The 26,356-nt window shown below is 39.7% G+C and overlaps 1 protein-coding gene across 4 annotated transcripts in view; it reads right to left on the bottom strand.

The window, feature by feature from the left end:
• ptprub (protein tyrosine phosphatase receptor type Ub) overlaps nucleotides 1–26,356 on the bottom strand; it is a 199,682-nt gene that overhangs the window by 126,551 nt on the left and 46,775 nt on the right. For all 4 annotated transcript variants that reach the window (XM_055013822.1, XM_055013823.1, XM_055013824.1 and 1 more), the window contains exon 2: nucleotides 9,623–9,751. In XM_055013822.1, the coding sequence (XP_054869797.1) occupies nucleotides 9,623–9,751 (129 nt within the window). The remainder of the gene's footprint in view (nucleotides 1–9,622; nucleotides 9,752–26,356) is intronic.

Genomic DNA, 26,356 nt, shown 5'->3' with positions numbered 1-26,356 from the left:
CTACAGTTAAGTGTGGTGGAAATGGGATGCTTTTGGAGTGTTTTTCAGCTGGTGGATAGGAAAACCTTGTCAAAGTAAACAGCATCATTAGAAAAGAGGACGACATTAAGACTGTGGAGGAAAATATCAGACAGTCTGCTGAAATACTAGTCCTTGGGCCACATTGGACCTTTGAACAAGACAATGATGTGAAACATACAGTGAAAGTGGTGGAGAAATGGTGAACAGAAAACATAAAGATGTTGGAGAATCCTAGCCAGAGTCCAGATGTGAATCCATCCAGAATCTGTGGAGGAACTGAGGACCAGAGTTAAGGAAGTAGAAGTAGAAGTTAAGTAGAAGCCTTGAGCTGAAGATCATCATAAAGAGGAATGACAAAAGCCCAGTGAAGACATGCAGAAAGACTGTTAGTAATCATGAGAACTGTTTTATTGATGTGGAGGAAAACAAAGGCTTTGCCATTAATTACTGAGACATGGTGGTTTTATGCATAAATGCATATAAATAGTTCAAATTTATGTTTAACATCTCTAACAAAATGTCTTTTGTCACTTGTTTATGTCAGTTCTAGCAAGAAGAAACCCATTGATGAAATAAATAATTGCTATAAATCAAAATTTGGCTTGGAAATTAATGATTTAGAGGTCAACTAATGAACAAATAAGTCTTAAAAAATGCTGCCCAACAACATAATGCCACACATTATAATTACCCAACAACAACATGTTGCGATCAATATCCTGAACATGATCAATACAATTTCTGTGATTTTAGTCTCAATTTCAAGTAATTTCAGGCACACAAAGGAAATAAGGTACTCTCTGGTCACAAAGATTGCTGATGTTTTCGGTAAAATGATGTCAAGATACATTTATAATCAATTCATGCAAAAATTCAAGCAATGCTGTTTAGTTCATGACCCAGTAGAGAAACAGAGAAAATGACTGAATGAAAAGTAAGAGAAGACAGCTCGATCCCTCAGAGCTTTTCTTTCAGCAAAATACCATGAGAGCTGTCAAAAATGCGCACTTTTTAAATTAATAAAATGTTATCAAAGTAACAAATCTGCATACATCTTATTCTGACATCTCATCCGCCCATGTTCAAGTGCTCACAAAAGATCAGAGACGCTCCTCTTCCTCCGTTGAAGCTGATGCATTAATATGTGTTGTTACGGGTGTGAATGAAGAACTGTCGTTTCTCTCACCATTTTCGCTTCCATTTGCAATTCATGTAAGCTAAATTCACACCCGCATACAGGCAAAATCTTAGGAAATGCTTGGAAGCTATCTGTTCTGGTTTCAAACAGCTTGCTCGGGCCTGTGATCTGTGAAGATTTAGCGAGAGTTGGAGCAAAGTATGGGCACAGAGGACTGGTGGAGTGCACAGAGATACACACTGTGAAACTATCCACACCAGGCACACATACAAAGCTTATTCCAATCTCCAGATCACCAAAGAGAGAATGTGTGATTAGCAGAAAAGGGGAGGATATCAGACGAAGAAAGAAAACTTCAAATACTTAAAGAACATGTTCAAAGGCGGCGGCCAAGAGTAAAAATGCCTTTCAATTTAATTCAAGTGGTCACATTTGTTTCACAAAGATGCTTTTACTCTGTTCATCATTTGCGTACAAAGGCAGCAACAGAGAGCCTAAGTTAGATTAAGTGATAGAAAATTCAGTTTTTCAAGTATCCTTTTGGCCACAGCTCTGCACTGAGCTTATACTAAGTTTGCAAATCAATATTAGACTCAAACACTCTGAGGTACTCTTCAACAGTGACAATTTAGTTGTGAATGTATCTTGAAAATGTGATTGGATCTCTGAAGACATTTATCTGGATTTTACGTTTCATTATCCATACATTTATTTCATCAAACATTGTTTAAGGCACCTTGTTTAAGTAAAAATTTTAATTTTGCAAGCATGTCAATTTTTTTCCAGAAGGTCACCTTGTCAGGAACACAATCTTGTCTTTGGAGTCCCTTTCTAGTGTTGATTAAACTCCATAAATCTCATCTGTGTGTATCAAAGATACATATTTAGTATTTTTTTTCATTTAAATAGTGCATTACAGCACTAAAATGGCTTAGATGTAACTTGACACTATTGCTCCCTCTATCATGTGCAGATCTATGAAGTCCCTGCTTCCAGCTACACCTGGCCTTCTTAGTTGTTACAGCTCAAGCACATCAGCTCACCTGTTTAAAAATTGTAATATGGCACCACGGAACACAAAGGCAAGTTGTCATGCATGTAAGAACTCAGTTAGATGTTTCTACAAAGGAAGCCGACCTGGAGGCATCCTAATCAGATGTCCAAACCACCTCACCCAGTTCCTTTCGACGTGAAGGTGCAGCAACTGAACTTCATGCTTTTTCTCGGATCTCCAAATACCTCACCTCATTTCAAAGACTGCCTTTTGTTAAAACTGTTACACAAAGGAGCTACAACTGAAAGCCTTTTTCTATGCTAGTCTGTCAGATGTGGCCATCATGTGTGAGCAAAATCCGAATTTCCAATTCATGCAGCAAAGATGCTCTGGCTTCACTGCGGTCGTCACCCACGTGGCCTTTTTCACGAGCTGAACTGTTACTGCTTCGAGTGACCGGCCACTTCATCTCACCTGAGTTAAGGTGGTTCTATTTGGCTGCAATCCCAAGTGAGCTTCCTGAGCTGCAATTATGTTGTTAAACCTGCAACCTTACACATAAAAGCCCTCTAGCTGTCCCTCCAAAGCGACACTAATTAGACAGAATCTACAGCCAAAGGGGGCTGCATTACCATACCTACCTATCACCTGGGTGTCTGTGTGTGGGTGAGAGAACAAAAAAAAAAAAAACTGGTTGCAGAGTATAGGCTAGACTACAGGCTTCAGTGGCTGCCAAATATGTCTCTATCATTCACAATAATGATTCCTCTTTACCTTGTTGAGAAGGTATAAAGGGAGCCGATGCGTGCTTCCCTGAATAACAATTCAATTAATTTGTTATATTTTAAAAGCCTCTGTGGTGGTGACAGGAATTTAAAAGGAGTCTGGGCTTTCAGACTTTTATATAACACATCAGTGATCAATAAATATGATCTTCTTTGCCTTGAGGTAATGAGTCAGAAGCAGTTATCCCATAGAGTCAGAAGTGTCCCTTCTGAGTTGAGGAACTCTGCAGGTTTTCATTCCCACCAAACACTACAGCTGATTTCACTAATTAGTTCCTCCTCTCTGACTGAAGGTGTGTTAATTAGGGGAAATCAGCTGGTGGAACGTTTGGCTGGGATGAAACCCATGCAGACTTTTAAACCACATGACCGGACACAACTCTCTCTTCAAGGGAACCAGTGTCCTCTGTAACCCAAGCCAAATGATAAATATAGCTCTCGAGTCAGAAGATGTTAAAAGGTTCCTCCTCTCCTCGTGAGCAAAAGATGCATTACCATCACTGAAAATAAACAACAGACCACTTTATCTCATCTCTAATTTCATTCATCATTGCACAGTTTCAGCCCTGAAGCTGAGCTTTTTCTGTAAAAGTGATACCTTACTTTGGCCATTACACGACATTTTATTAAGATTTAGTCAACCGTGACTTCAAGCTCCATATATTTGCTCAGGTTCTCAGTCTCCTTTTTTCTCTCTCCCAAAAAACACGAACAGGAGAAAAATATTTCAACATTTTTGAGAGAAACTGCTCTCTTTCCAAATATGTAGGGGCAGGTTCAGCTTTCTAAAAAAACAGATCCATCTGCTATTGTCCTATGACAGAGACGTCATTTTAATATCAAAACTGCAAGAGCTGCACAGTTTTAGTACATAATTAGCAACATAATCATTTATAATAAAGCATCAAGTGAAATTTTAATCCCCTGGCATCTGATTTCACTGGTTAATACGACAACTGTCCCAGGGAAGTTAACTGAGCTGTAGCTAATGAACAGGAATCCTGCGAGTTGCCACAACATACACAAAATCTCAGCGTTTAATCTTTCTGCATTCTGCTGCCACCACATTTTGTTCCCACACTGTTACTGTGGAAGCTGAATCAACATTGTCATTTGGAACAAAGTGGTCAGAAACTCTGTTAAACTCACAAACAGTACATCATCGTGTTAAGCTTAACACCTTAAAAGCTCTGAAATGACCACCAGGGTAAAGCAGTTTGTACTGACATTTTATGAAGCTTATATTAGCAACAGGGAATTTAGCTTCAAATCCACTGTCTAATATCGTGTAGGTCGACCTCCTGCTACCAAACAGCTTAGAATTTGGACTTGTACACAACGCGGATCTGCGATTTTTTTTTTTGGACATCTGGAAAGTTTTGAGGCTCTTGGTCATGTTCCTCGAGTCCTTTGTGAGCACACCATCCTTCTCAGCTGCCATAACAGTCTGTTCTTACCACGTAGGAGTGGTTGCTAAACAATGTTTAGGTGGGTGGTACGTGTTGAAAGTAACATCCACACAAATGAGGATCCAACATTTCCCAGCACAACTCTCTGCATTGTAACGAGACGATCAATGTCATTCACTCCGCCTGTCAGTGGTTTAAATGCTGCGTCTGATCGGTGTATACGTCAGGAGATCGATACGTGGCGAATGGAGGCTGCCAGAAGGGAAAGGTGTAGGAGGGCTGTGTCATAGAGAGTTAAACCAGTGAGGATGGCTCTCTCCTGCAGCAGATGTTTCCGTCTCCTCACTCTGCCTCGGCCTTTCACAGCGACAAAACCCAGGCCACCGTCAATCACACGTGCAAAAATGTGCAGCCCGTCTCCGGTTGTGTGTCTGAGGCCAAGCAGGGGTGAGAGGTGACACATACTAAAGACTGTCCTCCAAAGCTGCTTGATAGAGGATGCTGGAAAACCAGATGGAGGACTGTATGTGTGTTTAACTGTATGAATTAGCTCTGTTGAAGTCATTACATGGAGTCTGTGCTACAGTGTGTGCCAGCTGACCAGACCCTGACCCTTCGACAATGCTTAGCCATGCTTTATGTAGGCCTTAACCTTTTGTCGACCTAAGGTCCCATTCAACAGTATGGTCTATTGAGAGTGTCCATAGGGATTTGTGTAAGAATCTTTTGCTGATAAAAAAAAACCTCAATCGGCTCCATAGAAGAGTTGGATTCTAGACGGCTCCAAGACCTTCACTGTGCAGTTGGGCAGAAGATGTTTATTAAAAAGGAAAAAAGATAGGGCAAGCAAGGGATTTGCAAGATTAGCATGCAACACATGATGAGAAAAGAACTGTAGCATATCTCAACATTCTGTTTCAATGCTGTCAGACAGTTTTGTATTCTCAGCTGGAAGCTAAAGCCCTGAAAACTGCACATCTGAAATACGCAGTTTGTACGGCTGCTATGGTGGACAGCCAAGAGCAAGGTTTATGTGCTCAGTGGCACTCCAACAACAACCTCTTCACAGGGCCCAGGGTTAAAATAGGAATGATTCAGTCTCTGACATATCAGCCATTGAACTGGAATGAGAAGTGCACCCGTTTTACACATCTTTTTGCTTTTTGAGAGTTTATTAAAGCCTTCCATGGCTACAAAGGTGCTCATAATCTAGTAAATTGCCACAAGAGACTTGAGGTCACCATCTACAACAAAGATAACAGTGTGCAGTCGGCTGGACGCTGATGTGAAATTAGTGTTGGTACTCTATTTGCCTAAATATATAGATACCCATACTAAAACAATACTACAGCATAAACATAAAACATCAGGAAAGGCTATGGAATAACAGATGACAGAGCACGGAATTTCAAATTACCTGCCTTTTTCTTAATTAAAATCTAAAACTATTGTGTCAATGTCAATGCAAGGCTGTGGAGGATGTGAAAAGAACCCCTAAAACAACTGGAGTGACTTACTGCAGCATTGTGTGTTGTTCTATTTCAATATCCAACCACAACTGAGGAGGAACTCTTCATTATAATCCGCTCTTTGCATGTTTGCATCTCTCAACCTTCACATGACACACTTATAAAAGGTCCAATCCTTGCAGAGATAAGTGGCAGCAGTACTTTAGTGGACATTTTGATCTCCCACCTTCACTGTTTCTGCAGAAATTCATTTGATGGTTTATAACTGGGGTTGATGATCTGCATATTTGTGGACAACTGAAAATCAGCAGCTTGCAGCAACGTGAGTTAAAGTTACAATGTGAAAGCTGCATTTGCAAGTGTAGATGTTTGCCACAGTGGCTTAGCATTGTCCTTAATTAGCCTGTCACAAAATAAATCACACTCCTTTGAGTTATACTTGAGGGCGTGATGTAACTCTACTATCCATCACATTCTCTAACCTGATGCTTATTGAATCCTTTGACAAAGTCGACTTGTCTGTCAGTGAGATGCTTTGCCATGTTGTACATGTTGGATCCGTCGCTTCGGTTGGTAAAAAATGTTTTACAGACAAAGTTGTGCTGTCTGTGGTCTCACCCTGATGCCATGTTTTGCTTTGTGTGTCCACACTCTAGACAACCCATAGCATCGGCAAAGAGCACTTGTTTTGGCACTTTTTGCCTTTTGGGTTTGTTACCGTAAAAGCTACAGTGTGCTTATGAGAGAGTAAAAAAGTGGATGGCATTCCCATTATGCCTGCAGAGAGTGGAAGACCAGCAACACAAACACACACTCTAATCAAATGGGTAATAGTATCATTATAAAGGCAGGATATTGCAGTAGCTTTCCAGTGTCAGAATACTGTGCAGCTACTGGAGATACAGATACTTATTTGAGCATAATCGGAGAAATTGCCTAAACTGACTTGGGGCGGTGTTAGCAACACACATCTCTGGCTGAATTATTGGGGGTCAAGTTGCACTGCGGCTGCAAATTTGACAAATGCTAGTTAAGGTAGATTATGAAGTATACTATTTATTGTGTAAATGTGTAAATTAATTGCAGTATTTTATTTTACTTATTGTATCTTGTGTTTTCAATAGCTGCTTTTTACCACAAGTATATTCCTGGAGTGTTTTAAGTAGAGAAGCAGAGGATTTAATTTCACTTCTTCAGCCACATTTCCTCTTTCTGAATAGTCCCTGTGCTGGGCAGCACTTTGTAAAGACCAATTTCTCAATAAACTGTCCCCACTTGGTAATCTGGACTCTTTAGTCTTCTTGTGCAACTCTTTGCTTCAAATTAAACAAGTTGCAAAAAAGTAAATACAGAAACGGGTAACTCTGTGTTGCTGATTAAAATATGAAACTACTCTTCACAGTTTTTCAGCCATGTCCTTGTATCTATAAGTCTTTGGTCAAATGGGGGCAGTAATGTGGCTTTGACAGTTAAGGGATATGTTACTCTCAGTTGCCAGAGGTGTTAATATAGACAATTTTTTTGCCTTGGGTTCGATATCTCACTGAAGGACGCTCCAGGGGAAGTCAAGGGATCGAACGGCTCACTTTCGCCAAAAAGGTGAGAAAAGAAAGCAAGATACATCACAATTAGCTGTTTTAACCATATTTAATGGATTTTTACCTTAAGGTGACACTGACACACTAAAATGGATATTGCGGCCGACCCATAACTTTTCAAGCTAATGAATCTGTCTTTCAGGAAATGAGGTACGTTTGACATGCAAACACATTCCTCTTTACAAGGTCATCGTCCTGCACGCCTGCCTCGTTCATTAAAACAGCGAGAGAAGCGAGGATTATCAATATCAACCACACATCTTCAGTCTAATTCAAAATAAAGCAGAGCGTGATAAAAATGGCCCATTCTCATTAAGATCTCACTGCATTCTATCTTCGCTTCTTTTTTTTTTCACCCTTTCCAAGACTATTTTCTCTTTCATGGGAGCGGTAGTTTCTAATTTCTCCTGGGAGCCACAAGCTGCTGCTATCTCAGCTGTGTTTACTAATCTTCCCTCGACACCAATTTCTCAGCCCCACAAAGTTAATACTGGTCCAATGTAAATAGCCTTATCTCATAAACTCTTGTTATCCCCCCACCTTGGCCGCCCGATGTGATACATGGTTAGAAGTCAACACAGAGGGATTAAGTCAGAGAGAAAGGGGAGAAAATGGGAAAAACTTTCTGCGCAGTAAGGTTACCCACCTTAAATAACACGGCGTAAATGTCAACCTGTCTCTAGCAAAAGACCACCGCTGTCAGTGTACAGTGACAACAATCAGATGAAGAACATGACTAACACGCTGCTTCTGGTGCACGGCTGAAGGATGAGCCGGTAATAAATTAAACTCAGTTTGTCTCCTGGTCCTCAGAAGCGATCGATAGGTGCTCAGAGCCTCTCGCATCGTCTCGTCATGTGCAGGTTACAGTTACCTGCCTCATCCCACCTGTCCTAGTGTGTTTTCCGCTCAACGCTCTGGCCTGCTATAAATGCCATGGCAGTAAGTTTTAATTAAACCCGAAGGGAAAAGTATTAATTATCTCATCGCCTCCCGTGGATTTGGCTGGTGGCTGCGGGCGGATTCTCACTCCAACGCTGATGATGTGGAGGTGAGCGGGGTGTGGTTGTAGGAGTAAATGTGGGATTTATCAAGTTCAGAATTGTATTTGGATAACCACCCGCGGTCAAGGAGGGAATTTTAGTGCTGCAAATCAACATCACGTGCTTTTAATTTACCCCTGCAGGATGTTTTCAAAGGCTACTTGAGTCGATAGTTTCCAAGCAGACAGAATGTTCCCTGAGGCCTGCATTCATTTCCTTTCAGATGATGCAAAGTATCTGATTGTATCCCGTCTTTTCATCTTTCCATCTGCTCCTCGTAGCTTATTTCTCTTTGTGTCTACCACATTAACTGCCTCTTCTGCTGTCAAATGTTGTCAGTCCTTTCTTCCAAGCTTGTAAAACTGTTGCCACCATTGAGCATGCAAGGCCTCGCTCTCTTTCCGTCTTGTACAATGAGCACTTAAAGGCATGTTTTTTGTCATGGATTTGTTGAATTCTCATTACCATATCATAGGCTGATTGATTGGTTATACCCGAGGGAGGTCAACTCCTTAATTATCCTGCAAGTTTCCACAGCAGAAGTCTTTTAGCAGAGCGAGCCGACTGCAGCCGCACTGATATTTCTGCTGAGAAGCTGAAACAGAACTCTTCTCTTTTGTCAGATCCCTGTAGGTATTTGTTAATGCAGAGATGGAGGAGCGCCTTATAAACTATGCATACCATTTCCCTCTGGCAACCACCAGTAGAGAGGATGATGGCAGGAAAATGCTGGTTTCCATTAGTCCTGTGAGGCTGGTTATCATAAAATTATCCTAAGGGTTAGCAGGCAGCAGACAAAACTGGGGTGAGTGCTTCATTAAAGCTGATGCATAATGGACGCTGGACATGTAGAAAAGCTGGTTTGCACACAGTGTCACTTTTCTGATATGCTGCTCACATAGATACCAACAGAAGTCGATGCGATTCTCACACTTAAAGACAATTTAAAAAGAGCCAGGAGCAAACAGCAGCTGCTGAAGTGGCTCAAAAATAGCTTCTGGTCCTGTGCCCCATGAACTCTCACTCGCTGAGTTTCAGTGGAAGATTTATTGCAAGCCAAGCTCCTGATCAACCAAAGCATACTAATAGACAGACTAAAATGGCTGTGGTGTAAAAAAAAAAAAAATAATAAATTAAAGGCAGGCAGGTACAGAGTTGTACTCACCCTTCAGAAGGTCAGAGCTGGCAGAGGGACTGTACGTCCGAAACAACAGCCAGTCAAAGTCATCCTCCTCGCCCTGGGTGAAGTCACACAGATTAGGGTCTGAATCCTCTTCGAACGTACAGCCGGCCGCTAAGAGAAGGAGAAAAATAAAGCAACGGTCATTAATGACAGATGCAAAACCCTCGGTTTACAGTATATGAAGGCAGATTTGCCTCAAAGGATGAAACAGAGCAACCTTGTCTCCCAAAAATGACATTCCTAAACAAGTAGACTGCATTCTCATTTACATTTTGAAAGAAATGTAATTTTATTTGGACAGAAACGTGTTTTCTAGACTGTGACATTGTAGTAAAGTCAAAATAAGGAGGTAGGAAGGGAGGATGGAGGCTTCGTGTCCATAATGTAGGATTATTATCGACTATTGTTTTCACTCACTGTTTGATTAAGGAACCAAAGCTGCATGGCTACATTTCAGGAAAATATCACACTTTGGTGTACCTTTTAACCACAAAAACTACTTATTAGAAGCTTGGTTAAGTTCAGGCACTAAAACCACCTGGTTAGAGTTAGAAAAAAAGGGAACTCTTTGCACATCTGTTACATGAGTCTAGGAGAGGGACGAGCATTTCCAAAAAATTCAAATAGACTACAGCAAATTGTCTAAATTGCAAAAATGCAGTGATTAGCACAACGTTTCTGTGCAGAGTTGCTGTTAATGGTCCAGCATCGAAATGTTGTGCTTTTAAATGCAAGTTAAACAGCATGCAGGAGTGTGTTTGAATCTTAGAGTGAGGAAATTATCATGGTTTAAATAAAATACGACCTTTTCACAACATGTTTGAAGCGTTCCTTCCATTTTCTAGGTTACCAGGGTGATGGGTTCTGTGCCATCTAATATATATGTTTGCTTGGCTGAAAGGAAGACACAGTAGAGCAATAAATTAAATATCAAAGACACGTTCTACTCAAAATGTGGTTGAGAATGCAATTTAGTTGTATAGGAAGGCAGTTTTTGAAGCTGGACCGAGAGAAATTAAAAAGGGAATGATACAAAACTCAACTAGGATTGCAACTAATAACTATCTCCTATATCTAAACATGTTAATTGTTTTCTAGTTTTCTCAGGATTGTTCATTTTGTCTGATCAACAGTCCAAATCCAATGTTCTATTCACTCTCAAGGAAGAAAACCAGAGAATAGCCCCATTTAACCAGAGAGTACAGAGTTATTGTTCCAGCTCCACAGCCAACATAAACCAGAGTCCTGCTGTTATGATAATTTTTGATCTGTTTTTTCAGTTTCTCTCCAGACTTCGTCCTTTTACAAAAACTGGAAAAACAGTCACGGAATTGAGAGATCTTCCTTCCACATTCAATGTGCACTTAAGCCAGACACCAATTTTAGCTGCCAGCCACAACAAAATGTGCACCGAAGCCACACTGACCACCTTTCTGCCCCTTCAGACCAAAGACGTGACCTCAGGTTGCCGTTTATGTGACCACAGGTCTGATGTGGCTCAGTGTTGGTATGAAAATCTGGACCGCAGCTGCAGCAACAACTGTGGTGTTATGGATTAACATGATAAACCCTAAAGTAAACACTGATGGCACATTGTGGCCAACAGATTTTCCACACTTTCCACAATTGCAAAGATGCTTTAATAGGAATGTAAAACAACTTGCAGGGCATTGCCATAAGGTGACCAAACAACAATCTTGCAATGATTTAACTGCAGAGAAGCTGCACAAACAACCATCTGCAGTAACATTCTCAGCAAACAAGAACATAAAAGGGCTTTAAACAGCATCAGTAATGATCAGATACTAGCAGCAACTGTTACTATCATGCTGACAGACTACAGCCGCAACGATGAATCGATTACTTGTCAACAACAAAAGTAATTGCCAACTCTTTTGATCATCGACTAACCAGTTCCAGCAATTGTAAAGGAAAAAAAGTCTATATTCTCTGATTGCAGCTTCTTAAATGTGAGTGTTTTCTTGTTTTTTGGTTTTTTTTGCTCCTCTATGATAGCAAACTGAATATCTTTTTGGACAAAAACAAGACATTTGTCATATTGGGCTTTGGAAAACACTGAATGACATTTTAACCCTTTTCCAATATGTTATGTACCCAACAACTAATTGATGGTTTGAGAAAATAATGTAAATATTAATCAACAAAGGAAATAATCGCTAGTTGCAGTCCTAATGCCGACTGGACGCCGGTTCAATATCATATGTCATTGACACAACCTATAATTACTTCAGACTCACACAAAAAGAAAACAGAGCAATAATTGCCCCTGCATCTGAGCAGAATTACCCCTTCCATAAAGCATTCACAAACAAGCCTACATATCCTGAAGCCTATTCACAAAGGCATATACAAATAGTAATAACATTTGGGGAAAGCAGACACTCTGGGGAATGCAGTGATTATTATAATACCTCACAACCTGCTATTGCGTGCGCCAAAAAGCTAATTTTTTCGAATTATATTTAATAGCCATGGCTTTAATGGCCCTTGGGTCCTGAATAATATGCTTCAGCCGTTGCTCTCTGCATCTGTTGCCATATTTCACATTAGTCCATCGGTGTGAGAATTACAGTCTAACAGTGGGCAGTTTGAACAGCTCAGTCATAAGACCAGAGCCTGTGTCAGTAATAATTGGAGCAGGACAGCACGAGACGCAGCATGCTAATGATAGGAATAACCACGAGCAGGTCCTGAAGGTGACCCCTGTGGTCTGCAGCTTTATCGCCGCTCATTCTTTTCTCTAATCTGCCATTAAACAAATGGTCTCAATATGACAGGCTGCATACAAAAACACAGCCTGCCTCACTGTACTGAGGATTCATAATTCTCATTTTTACTACTGAGGTATCAGATAGCTGCAGCTTAAAGTCATTAACAGGTTACTGTGGCTAGTGAATCAGTTTGGTGTGTTACAGGCAAAGCATTTGAAGGCTTTGTAGTTTTCGGATACCAATACCTGGGTCTCAGTGGAACTAGTGAATTAATAAAATACGAAAGATTTTATTTTAAGTCTAAAGAATATGTTTTTTTTAATCAAACATGAGGAGCGTTCCAGTCATTATGTGTTCAATAAAATGCACTCTCTTTGAATAAAATACAATAAAATGCAATGAACCCTCTGAACCCAAGTCATCTATTTTTTACACCATTTGTCAGAGCAAAAAAACTGTAATAACAGAAAGAACTGTCAGATTTTTAACTTTTAAACAGTCCTTGAACTAAACTTGTGTGATGTGTCATTGCTTTTAGTAAACTTAACCAAATTCACCCTTAAAATCATGAATTCATTTCATTAAAAATCCCTCCCTTTCTATCAAAGACATAAAAAGCCTCAAACTATGCTTAAAAAGAAAGAAAAAACAACATCCCTAAGCACATTAAAGCCACTCTTGCAGCCATATGGGACTCTGAACTACACGTTGACATCAGCCAACAAACTTGAGCTCAACTCGGCCTCCAAGAGAAACTGTGTTCTTGCTCTCTTGGTTTAACAGTTGATCCAAGGCGCTGAACTGCAGCACAAACACTCACTCAGGGTGCCCTTGCATACAGCCAAGCCATTACATCACTGGCACCTCCAGTGATTACACGATAACACCGGAGCACATCTACCATCACGGGCGCTCGGTCTATTGGGTGATAGTAGCCAGCCAACCAGGGAGGGGAGGGAGTGCGTGTTTCTCCCTCTAGGTTTGATTTATTGCCCCGTGCTGGGCTGTTACTGCACAGATCTGCTGCTGAGGCCAGGGGTTAATTGTCCCGCGCTGGGGTCTATTTCTAATAGAACAGCCAGAGATATGGGACCTGACACATCCAAACGCTGGCACTATATTATTCCCCGCTGCTTCGGTAAATGAAGCCTGCAGACTCCTCCCTACAAAAGTCTCCTCATCCAGAAGAAGGAAGCCGGGATCCGAGGCCAGCGCTGCGCGGGAATGTCATCTCCTCACAACCCGCTGGGAGAGATCCAGCTCATCTATCATGACAAACACACTCCCTCCTCTGCTCCTCCACAGCACCAATGGGTGTGTGAGGTGTCAGTGGTCATTTTTTACCTGAATAATTACAGCATAATTTAGTGCAATGACCAGAGCAAAGTCAGACGCTGCCAAGGTTTTGTGGCTGAGGTGAAGCCACGCTGGCTGACATATGCATGTATATATACATAACAACTTTACAACATTTTTACCATTAATTTAAGCATATAAATCAAATGTCGCCACGTTGTTTTGGGATAAACACTTCCTGGCTATGATACAGGTTAATAGAATAAAGTATTGCAGATTCACACAAAAAGGTTATGATCCTGCTGAGGTTTGCTGTTTGTATCACAATGTCTGATCTACTGAAGCTGTCAGTGCAGGAGCTCCCAGCCTGAGGATGTAGGGCCTGCAGAATCAGCAACATCTCCTTAAATCTTCTCTTTTTCATGAAATTTTTTATTGTTATTAATGTTACAGTTTTATTACCAGCATATCTTATTTTTTGGCTTTTTTAGTGGAGTTTTTATCGCATGTGACTGCTTTTTGTGTCATTTTTATATGGATTTTATTTGCTTCATGGCAGTCTTGAAATGTTTTATTTCAGGTTCAACTCTGTGAGGCTGTGTGTAACTTTTGTTTAAAATATTTGCATATTTATTATCTATAATTAGGCGTGTCATTTTTGGACATGGTGCAAAATAGAAGAAAAAACTAATCATAGCCTAGTGCTGCAACTAATGATTATTTACATTCATGATTACCGTCTCGATTAATTAATTGTTTGTTCTGTAAAATGTCATGAAATTGTGGAAGATTGTTGATTAGTGTTTCCAAAAGACCAAAATAAAGTCTGCAAATGTCATGTTTTGTTCACAACCCAAACATATTCAATTTACTGTCACAAGAAAATAAGATTTTTTTAAGGCAAAATTTTGACCTTTTCTTGTTTGAAAAAAATACTCAAACTAACGAAGTGATTACAAAAATAGTTGGTGAAAATGTCAGAAGTTAGTCAATCAATTAAACCTGTGAATTCCAAGCAGTTTCCAGTTCTTTTGGCTCTGTTGCATTTTTACTCGCTGTAGGCTTATTTTTCACTGCAATAGAAAGTCCTGCACCTCTATGGAAACAGCACAACCAGGACTCGAAGTAGAGAAAACTAGGAAAAATCTTCTTTGCAGTGTAAAAAAAATAAACAGGTTCAACATTTTTCCAAGTGTCTGAAGCTGTTATCAGTACTGGAGAAAAAATGGTGGCTCCATATGTTATTGATATTACTACGAACTTTTATTTATTTAGCTATTTACATACTTGGTTTCTGACTGTTTTGTGTAAACACAGCCTACAGTTCATCCCAGTTCATCAGAAAAGTCTTGAATTTTTTTCCTGTGACTGTCGGTCACAGCTGAGTCACTACTGCTTTACACCAAGAAACACAGAATATTTTGCTTTTGACAGTGTCTTGTGCAAAATTTGCTTATGTTTTGTCCCCTTTTTGCATGAGATATTTAAAGTGATTTTGATGAAATATCACAATTTTGAGCTTAGATTTTCTTAATTTTCCCAACAGAACAGACACATCACAGATGATTACTTCAAGGTTAGTATGAAAGGTAAAAGTCTGACGGTTCTCTTTCTTTTCACAGTTTCTGGCTCTGATAAATGGGAATTTTAGCAACTTCTTAAAAAGAACATGCCTTTCAAACCCAGCAGCAGGTTTTAGTGTCTGGAGAGTTAATTGTTTCAGGTGAGAAAGCTCCAGTTTTCAGGACTGAACACCAGCAGAAAACATGTAATAAATCAGTCTGCTGTGCTGCCCTTCGCTGTTAGGAGGAATCCCTAAGAGGAAACAAGATGGAAGGGCGTGATGATGATGATGCCGCTGCTGTCGATTTACAGGCTCAAAAGAGATTTTTGGCACTTCTTGGTTCTTCTTTAACACTAATCTCAGTATTTACTGTGAGTTTACTCCGGATCTCCACAGAACACCAAATAAATCAATACATACTGCAACCTCTTTGACTTTATAGCAAACCAAAATAACTTCAGATTTACACTGTGGAAGTGAGAAGACACGGTCTGTCAGAGCACGGATGCAATAACTCCTCTTTGATTTCATGAGGACATAAAAGAAGGTGGCAACTTGTTTACCAGACGCTCCAATTTGCCGCTACATTCGTGGGGATACGTAAAAATGTTCCCTGGTTTTATATGTGCAGTTAATCATGACCGGGACTCTCTGTCTGCTCATGTCAGTTGTTAGTGTCACATGTAGCTCCTCATATTAGATCTGGTTCTCTATTTACTGGTATAATCCCCTGCCTGATCTAATTAGAGTGTGCACAGTGCATACTGACAGTTTCTGCTTCTTCCCTTTATTTGCATACATTTTAAGCATAAGGACGCTGGCCTAAGCTTATTTAAAGTGCAACAACTTTTCATTTGGATAATCAGCACAAACAGCAAAACAGAAATGGGAGTTGGAGGCTGAGCCCTGCCCCACGCTGCCACTAACACTTTGCAGATATGTCAAGACCGCCTCACCGAAACGTGGACAGCCATAGAAGCGCAGTCTTAAAATGCACACTTTCTTTTTCCTCGGATTTCAAAGAAAAAAGAATGACATGCTTTTAAAAACAAGAACGCAGTCCTTTGATATGAAACGCTGCGCTTAATCTTTTCAGCGGCTCCTGAAAGATTCAGTGCAGCGAGCAGAGCAGAATGAAACAGCGGCGCCCAACACCACAGGGCAGTGTTTGTACAGGTTGTAAATTAGCAGTACTTGTTTGAGCACCAAATTGCCACATCGGCCGCTCACGGAGGTAGCTTAAAGCTGTATGCAGGAAACCTAGAGCGCAAATGATGTAATTTGTGAGATTTTCATTATGCACATGACGACAATTTTCATACCAAGCTCATTGGCAGCATAAAACAATAAAGGTATTTGCTCTTTGACATGTTGTAAGACCCCGTCCAGGTCTAGATCACAGCCGTCCTGCACACATCATCAATAAAATCCCCTACTACAATATATAAAATCTGAAATTCTTCATGAATGACACACCTGACGAACAAAGGCTCAGTTTCCCAGACATGAACTAAGCCTAATCCTAGACTAAATACTTTTTTTTCAATACACGTCTCTGCAGAATTTTCCAAAATGAGCCTTAATCCACATATGAGAAAACTGCCTGGAAGATGGTTATCACATTAAAGAATAGACCACAGAAAAATCCAGTATTGCCATGGATCCGTCCTGTTCATTGATGTGCAACATTCCCCGATGCAACGGCAAAAAGAAAAGATCCACAGTAGAAATGGAATAGGGAGATCTCGGACAGTCGGCGCAGTATTAAATAAGTGGAAAAGCAAATGCAGTAAACATCAAGGAATATAAACAGAATGTGCCATAATGTGTTCCATGCCCACTTTAGAAATTGGTGAAGGAGCTTGCAAATGGACTATTGTCAGCAGAGTCCTTTATGAGACAGTGAATGGGGAACACTATAAGTAAGGTAATGTTATTTAGTCTAAATAGGCCAATCGGTGATTGAACTAAAGGCACCAGCCTCGAAAGGATCTTTGTGGCTATTTTCAACCTGATGGGCTTCAGTGTACCGCGCCATATACAGCTCACTTTAGACCTGCATATGCTGCAAAAAACACCCAGACGGCAGTTTTGGACTATGTGTACTTTCCTAAAAGTTTAAGAGGCTTTGAGCCGTCTCTCTTGGGCTAGTTACACCTATTTGTTTTACATATACAAGTTTCATACATAAATTCACATGAATTTCCATGTAAGCAGGCTCCATCGCAGTGTGTGTGCGTGTGTGTGTGTGTTACTGTATTAGAGTTTTTATACACACCCACAGTGCGAACTAGCCATGCTGTCAGTACAAAACTAACATAACTGATTAAACATGCAAAATCCCTCTCAGGACATTAAATTAACTACTAAAAATTCATCTCTGTTTATCCAAACTACATATTTTTTTCTATTTTTTCCATGAAAATGAACACTTTCTGCCTTAAAATGGCTTTGATATAAGTCTACACCATTGCTTACTCTACAGTGTAGGGCTCTGTGAAGTCTAACTGGTGAACAGTCGAACTGGAAACTGATTCTGAAGAAGAAAAATGATACAGAAAGCATCGCATAGCAAGCTGACAGCTTCAGTTCTTTCAGTTTGCCACATAGGAAACCCCAAAAGTCTGACTTTTAATACTTAGCCATGGCCTTGGCTGTTAATTTTGCTCATGATGTGTTTTCTAACATATAAATAACCCCATATGGACATGTTTATAAGGTAAAAAATGTGATTTCCACCAAAGCGAGGCTTGATAAAGGTATATTGATGATATATATTATTTGACATTTTGAGAAATCTATGCTTCTTTGAATTAGATGAGAAGATTGATGTCACTTTTGCATTTGTGCATCAAATATAAGGCTCAATCCTGCAATCATTTAGCTTATAACTCAACATAAATACATGGAAAAACAGCCAGCGAGCCTTTATTTAACCTAAAATCCAGGAAGGACCAAGATGCAAGTCAAGAAAAAGTCAGACATACAAAGTTGTCTTTTTTACCCTTTGGATTTTGTACAGATAGAAAAACAGACATGCCATGTTGTGTGTTTGATTCAGAAGTGACAGAATGTGTTACCTTAAGATGGAGACAGTCTGGGTTTTTATTCAGTCATTATTTCAGTCACAGAAAGATAACCTGGTTCTGCCTGTAATCTTTTATGTCACTGACGAATATGAGAGTGGTATTGATCTGCTCACGTAACCCTCTGCAAGAAACTATTCTTTGAACACAACTTTGTGGGAAAAAATAAAGAAAAAATACGACCCAAGTTTGGGAAAAAAATGCAATTATCCTTGTATTTCTTGAGAATTCTAGGATTTTCTGTGTCTGGCATTGCACGTGGCTAGTTTAATATACTGTGAACTTAAAAAAAAAAAAAAATCTGACAAATTGTTGACAAGATTGATGAGCACACACGGCTGTTTATTCATATGGCTCTGAAAATAAAACCCTGGTTCTTACTGTCTGATCAAAATCAACAGAAAAGTCACAGAGTCACGTCCAATTTCAAAAGCACTTAGGTCCAGTCTCTCGTTTTTTAACAAAAAATAGGATGGCGTGTGCCCCGAGAAAAGCACTCACATGCTTCGCCTTAATGTCAACTCCAACCTCTGCCCTTAATTACCTAGCAGTCAGGATGGGTAATGAATGCCAGAACCTGTCAAGTCAGCCGGGAAATGCAGTCTGATAATGAGGCATGGATGCTTGTCGTATCGCCGTCAACAAATGGGGAAGCAAACCGTGGCTGGGAAGAGAGCCCACACCTGAGAGCTACTTCCACTCCACACACAGAAAATCTGAATCTGGGGTGAGTGTGTCTGGCTGGTGGGGGATCCAGGTGGGAAAGAGTGAGTAATACTAGAAGCAGTTAGGGGGAGGAGAGTGGCTGATTTGCATTGCAGCGAGTGTGGCCCTATGCATCAGCAGGGGACAGGTATATTTATTCTCTACAGAGGCTCTCCTCCCCAGCACTCCCCTGGCTGCCTCTGAAAGCCATCCATCCCCACACCTGAATACGCAATGAAATCATCTCTCCGGCTCCGTGGGCATTAATAACTCAACCCTGGTGGCTGGATGGGCCCAGTCACACAGACAGGAACGGGGGAGCGGATTGGAAAAAAAAAAAAAAAAAAGGTGGGGATGGAGATCGTGAACAAGTGCAGCAGAGGTGCTGAGCTTCAGGGTAGACTTCACTGAAATATGTTGCATATCCAGAGAGCATCTGGAGGAGGAGGAAATAAGAGACTTTACGGAAATTACTGAGGTGGAGACGGGGAGGGGCTGAACCTTATGGTTTTCAAAAAGCAAGACCCTCACTGCATTAATAATCTTTTCCTCAGAAACTCCCATTTACTTACAGATACAGCAGCCTAAAGTGATATGACACTGCTGAATTGGAGCAACTTACCTTGCCCTTTATAGCTAAAACTGTACAAAAAAATTGAGCTGGTGTATCTAAATAGACTGAAAAATGGTCGATAGTCTCTAAAAAGTAATTCAAGAGACCTAATACCACCACTTAATTCAACTTTTTTTGAAAAGGGGGAGCTAAAAAATGAAATTTACGGATTCAGAGAAGAGTTTCAAATATTAGTTTGCTTCCTTGGGTTCACATAATAATGTTGGTAATTGCATCAACCTGATATTGATGGTCATTTAAATTTCTGAGTTTGTTGATTCAAAACTAAATTCAAGCTGAGATAACTTAATAAAATTGGCTTGATAACTACATTTTTTTTTTTTTTTTTTTAAAAATCTTGAGTTCAGAATTGCATTCCCTTCCCCTGTCTGACCATGTCTCCATTTTAAATGCCTGCTTCATCCTGCAGACGGTGGCAAGAAGGGCGAACATAGTGCGAAAAGCCGGGTTCAGACCACTGCATCACTGTGCTGGCCCTATGTTAACATGCAAAAAAATAAATAATTTTTATTTTTTATTGCAGTGGAAATGCTAACTCCCTGAAATCAGTGTAGTTTGTTGGTTTATTATAATTTCCTTAGAAGTTGTCATAGCTCAAAAACTCTGAAACAAACTGCTGTTTTGTCATGTTGTTAAATAAAATAAATATGACAAGTAAAGAGAAGCTGTAGGAGAGAAAAGCCAAATGAGATCATTTAAAAGAAGAAAAAGTTCTGCTCAGTATGTACATGGATCAGCCACAACATTAAAACCACATGCCAGATATTGTAAAGTTCCAGCTTGTTTTGGTGCATCCCACTGATGTTCAGTCAGATTGGGATTTAGGTAGTTTGAAAGTCGAGTCAACACTTTGAGCTCCTTGTTGTGTTTCGCGAGTCCTTACTGAGCTGTTTGCAGTGTTGTGAGAGTGCAAACTATTATTGGCTCATAGGTGATTATCGGATTTTTTATAAACTTATAAACCCTTCAGAAATACAGTAATACTCTGATTACATTTGTGCATTCTAAGGTAAAGCTTAAAGGTGGAGTATGCGATTCTAATCCAATGCACTATTTGTCTGATTCAGTGAATATCTTCTCATACTCCACTAGCTTTCCATTCTATGTAGACACGGGGGGAAAAAAGTCAGCGTTGATACACAGTCCTGACTTTCCAAACGGGAGACAAATTAAGTGGGTTGGACCAATCCACCTAATACTAATGCACATTGTGTGACGGTTTTCAAGGGAGATGGAGGAACAGTGGCAACAAAAGGGAAAGTAAATTTGATACAAGCTAACTATCTAAATACGCTATTTAGATCAATATCAACAATCTTTACCTAGAATTGCAGACCCCACCTTTAATGAACAATAATTTTTGACACGGTGAGCTTAAAAAGTGACAGTGTAAAAACGTGACAAAATGTATGACACATTTAAAGTCCCTCTCTGGTCTCTGTTTAAACCCCTTAAAACTCATCTCTGTGTATCAAAGTTACATATTTAGAAAGTATTCTCTAGAATATACAGATCTATGAAGTCTCCTCTCCCTAAAACCGTTCGCTGAAGCTCAAGCACACCAGATAACCTATGACTCTGCTGTTCTATGCTATAGAGTGTAAATCTGTTAGAATGAAGTATTTCAGCCACACATGTTGGAACCACAGATTCTTAACAAGAATTACACAGAACATCGCACCCTGCAAGTTGATAGAAATGGTTCTTTATGTTTATTAAATATCCACAAGTCTGAATTTGAGTTTTTGAGATCCAGTTTTAAGTGTTGATCCCTTATTTAGCTTGTGATTTGTCATTTAGCCTATTAAAAAAGCAACATATGGACATGTCAATGGGGAAAAAAACACTTCTCCTTCTAAAGGAGGTGATTAACATTTTTCTATGCATTTAATGACTGCAAAACTCAAGTTCTGTTTTCTGTTAAGATGCACAATAGCAAAAAGGATATTACAATTAATCCCTTATAACAAAGACCTGTTTCATTTCTTCTCTCAAAGCTGATATATTAGTGTTATTTGGGCAGAGTGAACCTCTTATACAGAAGCACAGCTGTCTTCTTATTACAAAATGCTCCTTTAAAACCTGCAGTAAACACAAAATCCCTCATTTTGATAAAATAAAGTCTGACTTGGGGCTGTGATATAGTTAAAACATCCTACACACCTCCCTCCTCCTCTCCTCTGATAATTTCCATACGGTCCCTGTAGACTCAAGATGAACCAAAGTAACACAAGTCAAGAACATTTTCCCTTTTCATCTTCTGAGGATGAACAATAACACAAAGGCTTCCTACAGCTGTATTTGCGCTGAATCCTAAGATACCAGTCAGCTGCAATTCATCTTGAAATTAATTTTGCCTTCACTGTAAAAGACCGGGACAATATTTCATCCTTGATGGTGGGTTGATGATAAAAGTATCTCACATGCCAGTAGAATAAGAGTCAAAAATATTATTCTTCCGACATCAGCTTTTTCCGTGCTATTCTGAGGACAACAAGAAATAACAAGGACATTGAGACAAAAGCAGCTTGAGCTTGTTGTCTCCTGTTTCTCCTTTTCAGAGAAAACAAGCAAGCATCAATTATTCCACTTCACAGTTGCTGGAGGTGTATGTAGGGGGTAGAGGAAATCTCACTTCACACTGAAGATAAAATGTTGGTTTTAATTATCATGCAGATTTTTTTCACGATGGTCTATTTTGAGTTGATGTGTTTTCTCAGGTAAGACTGCAGTTTCCCGCACGTTCACCTCAGCAGAAGGTAAAATGTGGGAAGAAAGTGGATCTTGACAGCGAAGCAAAATCTAAAGGCCCATAAAATAAATCAGTTTAATTAGCAGAGTGGAAAGTCTCTCATGTCTGATGGCTCACGCTTCAGCATCTGTTTCGTTTTAGGCTCCAGTTTCATGAATGCGGCTTTCGATTTGAGAGACGCTGGAGACTTCATAAAAGAGCTAATGTGCAAATGTAGGTTGAAAGCAGGAGAACTATAACTGCTGGTGCTGTGAAGAAGGTCCTCAACATGGTTTAGGACCACAAGACACGTGTCGCTTTCAGCCGATGACAGAATATAAAGAAACCACAGCAGAAGGGACTAAACTTGTAACAGCAACTGGCAATAACCAATCAGCTAAATCCTGCTTGTTTTGATAAAACTCAACATAGAACCCCTTTTAATTGACTAGTGTTTGTTAATTCTTGATTGTCATAAAATTAATCAACAACAAATATAATAATTAATTGAACTGTAGTATAAAATACTGTAAAACAGTTACTGGTTTCTGCAAATGTGAGCAGAAATGTGTTTGCGCTTCTTGGTTGGTTTACATCACTGCACACTTAATTCATTTTGGTTTAAGACTAGAATTTGAAGAATTAAACTGAAAATAAACATTTATTATTAATAAACATCACATAGACAATGAATGGGATGTGGGAAATTGCCACATCTAGTGGACACGTAGCATAAATTTTTGAATTTCTGGATTATCGGTTGGACAAAATGGAACATTTGAAGGCTTCGGTTTGGTCTGGGGGAAATTATAACTCACATTTTTCACTATTTACTGGTGTTTTTTTAAGACATAATGATTAATCAGAAGCATCTTGGACAATTCGCCACAGTTCTTTAGTGGATTTGACTGTTTGTATGTCTTGAAGTAATCCAGACTGACTCCACGGTGGGGAGATCAGGACTCTATATGGTCAGACTACAATGCTTTGGTGCTGTTCATTATGCTAACATGCCTCTTCATTTCCCTCAGTTGCATTTCTCCCTTGTGTCATAGCTCTTATCAGAGAAGCAAGGACAAAGCAGTTGAAGTTACCCAGTTTACTCATGACGTGCTGCACAGCTGTATCACCTGTCAGATCAAATCAACACCATGAAGGTGCAGCATCTGTCCACCACGGCACTTGATGAAAGACTTCAGCATAGGATGCACGAGTGTTTCTGTGCTCCTCTAGAAGCCTCCTCTCCCCATGAGGTGCATTAGGTAATTGGAAGATCCTCTGTAATGGCTGGCAGTGGACGATTTTCGGGTCACAGGAGGAAAAGTTAGCGCAACACAAAGCACTGCTTGTTCTTGACTCTGGTCTGGGCTTGTTGCCCTGCAGCGGGACAAATATGGGACAATCAGACGCTTCCCTGACGGTGTTGAAGATAGAGAACAATCTAAACATCTAAAATACCTAGAATTTCTCTACTGTACTGTACACGACGGATGTTTTTCACTGTTTTCTGACATTTAATAGACATGCCTGACTTAATCACAAAAACACTCGTGAATAATGAAAATATTTGTGGTATTTTGGAGATGCAATTGCTTTTTTTTTTTTTTTTTTTTTTTTTTACCATTTTACAAAATTTGACAGACGAAAGATTAATTGATTATTCAAGACACAACCAACATATGAATGAAACTGCGATGGGAGCAGCTTTTCTGGTAATAGTGTATGAATATGTTAAAGGAAATCTTATAGCTTCTTTGGTGTTACCTTGCAAGGTAGCTGGATTCTCACAAGATCACAAGAATTCATCTCACCAGGCTTCAAGCTTTGCGCCTGTGGCCGACCCACAGATTGTCAGATCAGTCAGCATCCCATGAGGAACTAACATGTTTTTTTCTAGGCACGAGTTGACAGACAGATGGTTCATCCAATCACCAGTAAAGTATTTTTATTTTGGAAGTGTCTGTCTTTTCCCAAACTGTCTCCCAGCACGACTTGTCACGTTTTCTTTTTCTGTAATTCTCCTCTGGCCTGTTTATTTTGGGTTTAAAGATGATTGGCAAACAGTAAACACATTTTTATTTACTTGCCAATTTTTTTTTGCTATATTTGAGTCAGTGCCATCAGTGTCAATATGTAGCAAGTGTTTCTGATGTCATTCCAAATCTTATTCTATTTCTGGTAAATAAGCTACAGTAAAACACGTGAACATAATGGATATTGCAGCCTCATGGAGCCTGATCCTTGCTGGGGGAAAAAAAACATGATTTCATACAACAAGGAGATAAATATTAACCTCTGACACACCTCACTTGTGAGATAATTGATGTCTTTAATTTAGATACTAATACCACATGGCCCAATCATAATAATTCATAATCCGTTTTAGCATTATGAATCATAATGCAATCTCTGCATGGTGTAATTCAAATGTGCTTAAGAAGTGATTATGAAGTATCAAACAAAATACATGTTCATTGGTTCATACTGTAAAGCACACCAGCACCTGCAGAGTCCTCAGGTCAACCCTGTCTCCCAAAAATAATGTTCCTTGACAAATAAGTTGCATTCTCATTTACATTTTGAAAGAAACTTATTTTCTCAATGACAGATAAGACTGTGACTGAGAAGGAAAAGCTTTCGGTTTGAGAGAGCCACAAAGTCTGCATAAGGAGGCAGGTGAAGTTTCTGCATCTCTGAGTATGCAAAGGTGCACATGATTTAAATTTTGTCTTCTCTGTAAGTCAACTACGCTACAAGGGCAATTGTGTGTATGCTCAGCAGTCATGTGTTTGAATAGATTGTTCCATGTAGTACAATAACAACAACAACACATCAGTAGGTGTCTGCAGCTTTCCTTGGCATGTTCACAATAGAATGTAATCAAGACCTTAGGGCACTTTTACACTTTCTGAGTATACAAAAGACGTACATTTCATCATCTCCTCAATTCGGCAAGAGTCCATAGAGACCCAAGAGATTCTGGTGGACAAGAAAAGACAGCAACAACTAAATGTCTACAGGTGTCCACAGCTGTTCCTTTTCATGTTCACACTGGTGTATAATCAAGGCTTTAGGCCACTGCGAAACTTTCTCAGTATACTAAGGTCTGAAAGAGTCCACATGATGTACATTTCATCATCTCCTCAAGTGGGCAAGAGTCCATGCAGACCCTTGAGATTCCTGCAGATTAGAAAAGTAGTACTATAAGAACTAAGCATCCGTGAAGTAGCATAATCACAGCTTCAGACTAAAGTTTTGTTTTCTATTGCAGTTCGGTTTAGGTGTAAGAACCAAAAGGCTGACAAAAATAGTCTGATCTAGGTAAAATTACGACCCTTTAAAAACATGTTTCTCCTCCAGTTTGTGGGTTACCATTTACCATTGCGACAAGTTTCACTGCATCTTTTATATATATCTATATATATATATATATATATATATATATATATATATATATATATATATATATGACTGATTGGCTGGCTGAAAAGGAGAGACAGTAATTCAACTAAATAAATGGCACAGACATGATGGTTGAAATGTATTCATGATTCACCACAAACAAACTTAATCCAGCAGAAAATATGTTTTCCTCATAATGTAATTGGGAAAGTAGTTTAGTTGTGTAGTCATGTAATTGTTAGGAGATGGGCCTAGAAGCAGAATATGTGCATAATTGAAGTGTTGAACAATGCAGACTTGAAACTCTCCACCTGTTCATCCGTTCCATCTGTTGTTGTAAGAACACAACAGCTAAAGTAAATATTTGATTCATGCCTTGGTTGAGCGGCTACAGTCAGAAAACCACTTCCGGGTTCAGAGATGGGTCATTCCTGTGTGATTTCTTTCCAACCGCCTGCAGTGCCGAAGCGCTCTAGGACGACCGAGGGTTCATGCACAAGTCATCAGTACAGCGACTGAATTTAATGCCCACACTTACTTTGAGTAAACATACAATCTCCCACACA

This window comes from Amphiprion ocellaris, chromosome 9, assembly GCF_022539595.1.
Source record: "Amphiprion ocellaris isolate individual 3 ecotype Okinawa chromosome 9, ASM2253959v1, whole genome shotgun sequence".
In the NCBI taxonomy this organism is placed as follows: domain Eukaryota; kingdom Metazoa; phylum Chordata; class Actinopteri; family Pomacentridae; genus Amphiprion; species Amphiprion ocellaris.
The sequence above is the reverse complement of the archived record's forward strand: the minus strand, read 5'-3'. Positions and strand labels throughout refer to the sequence as shown.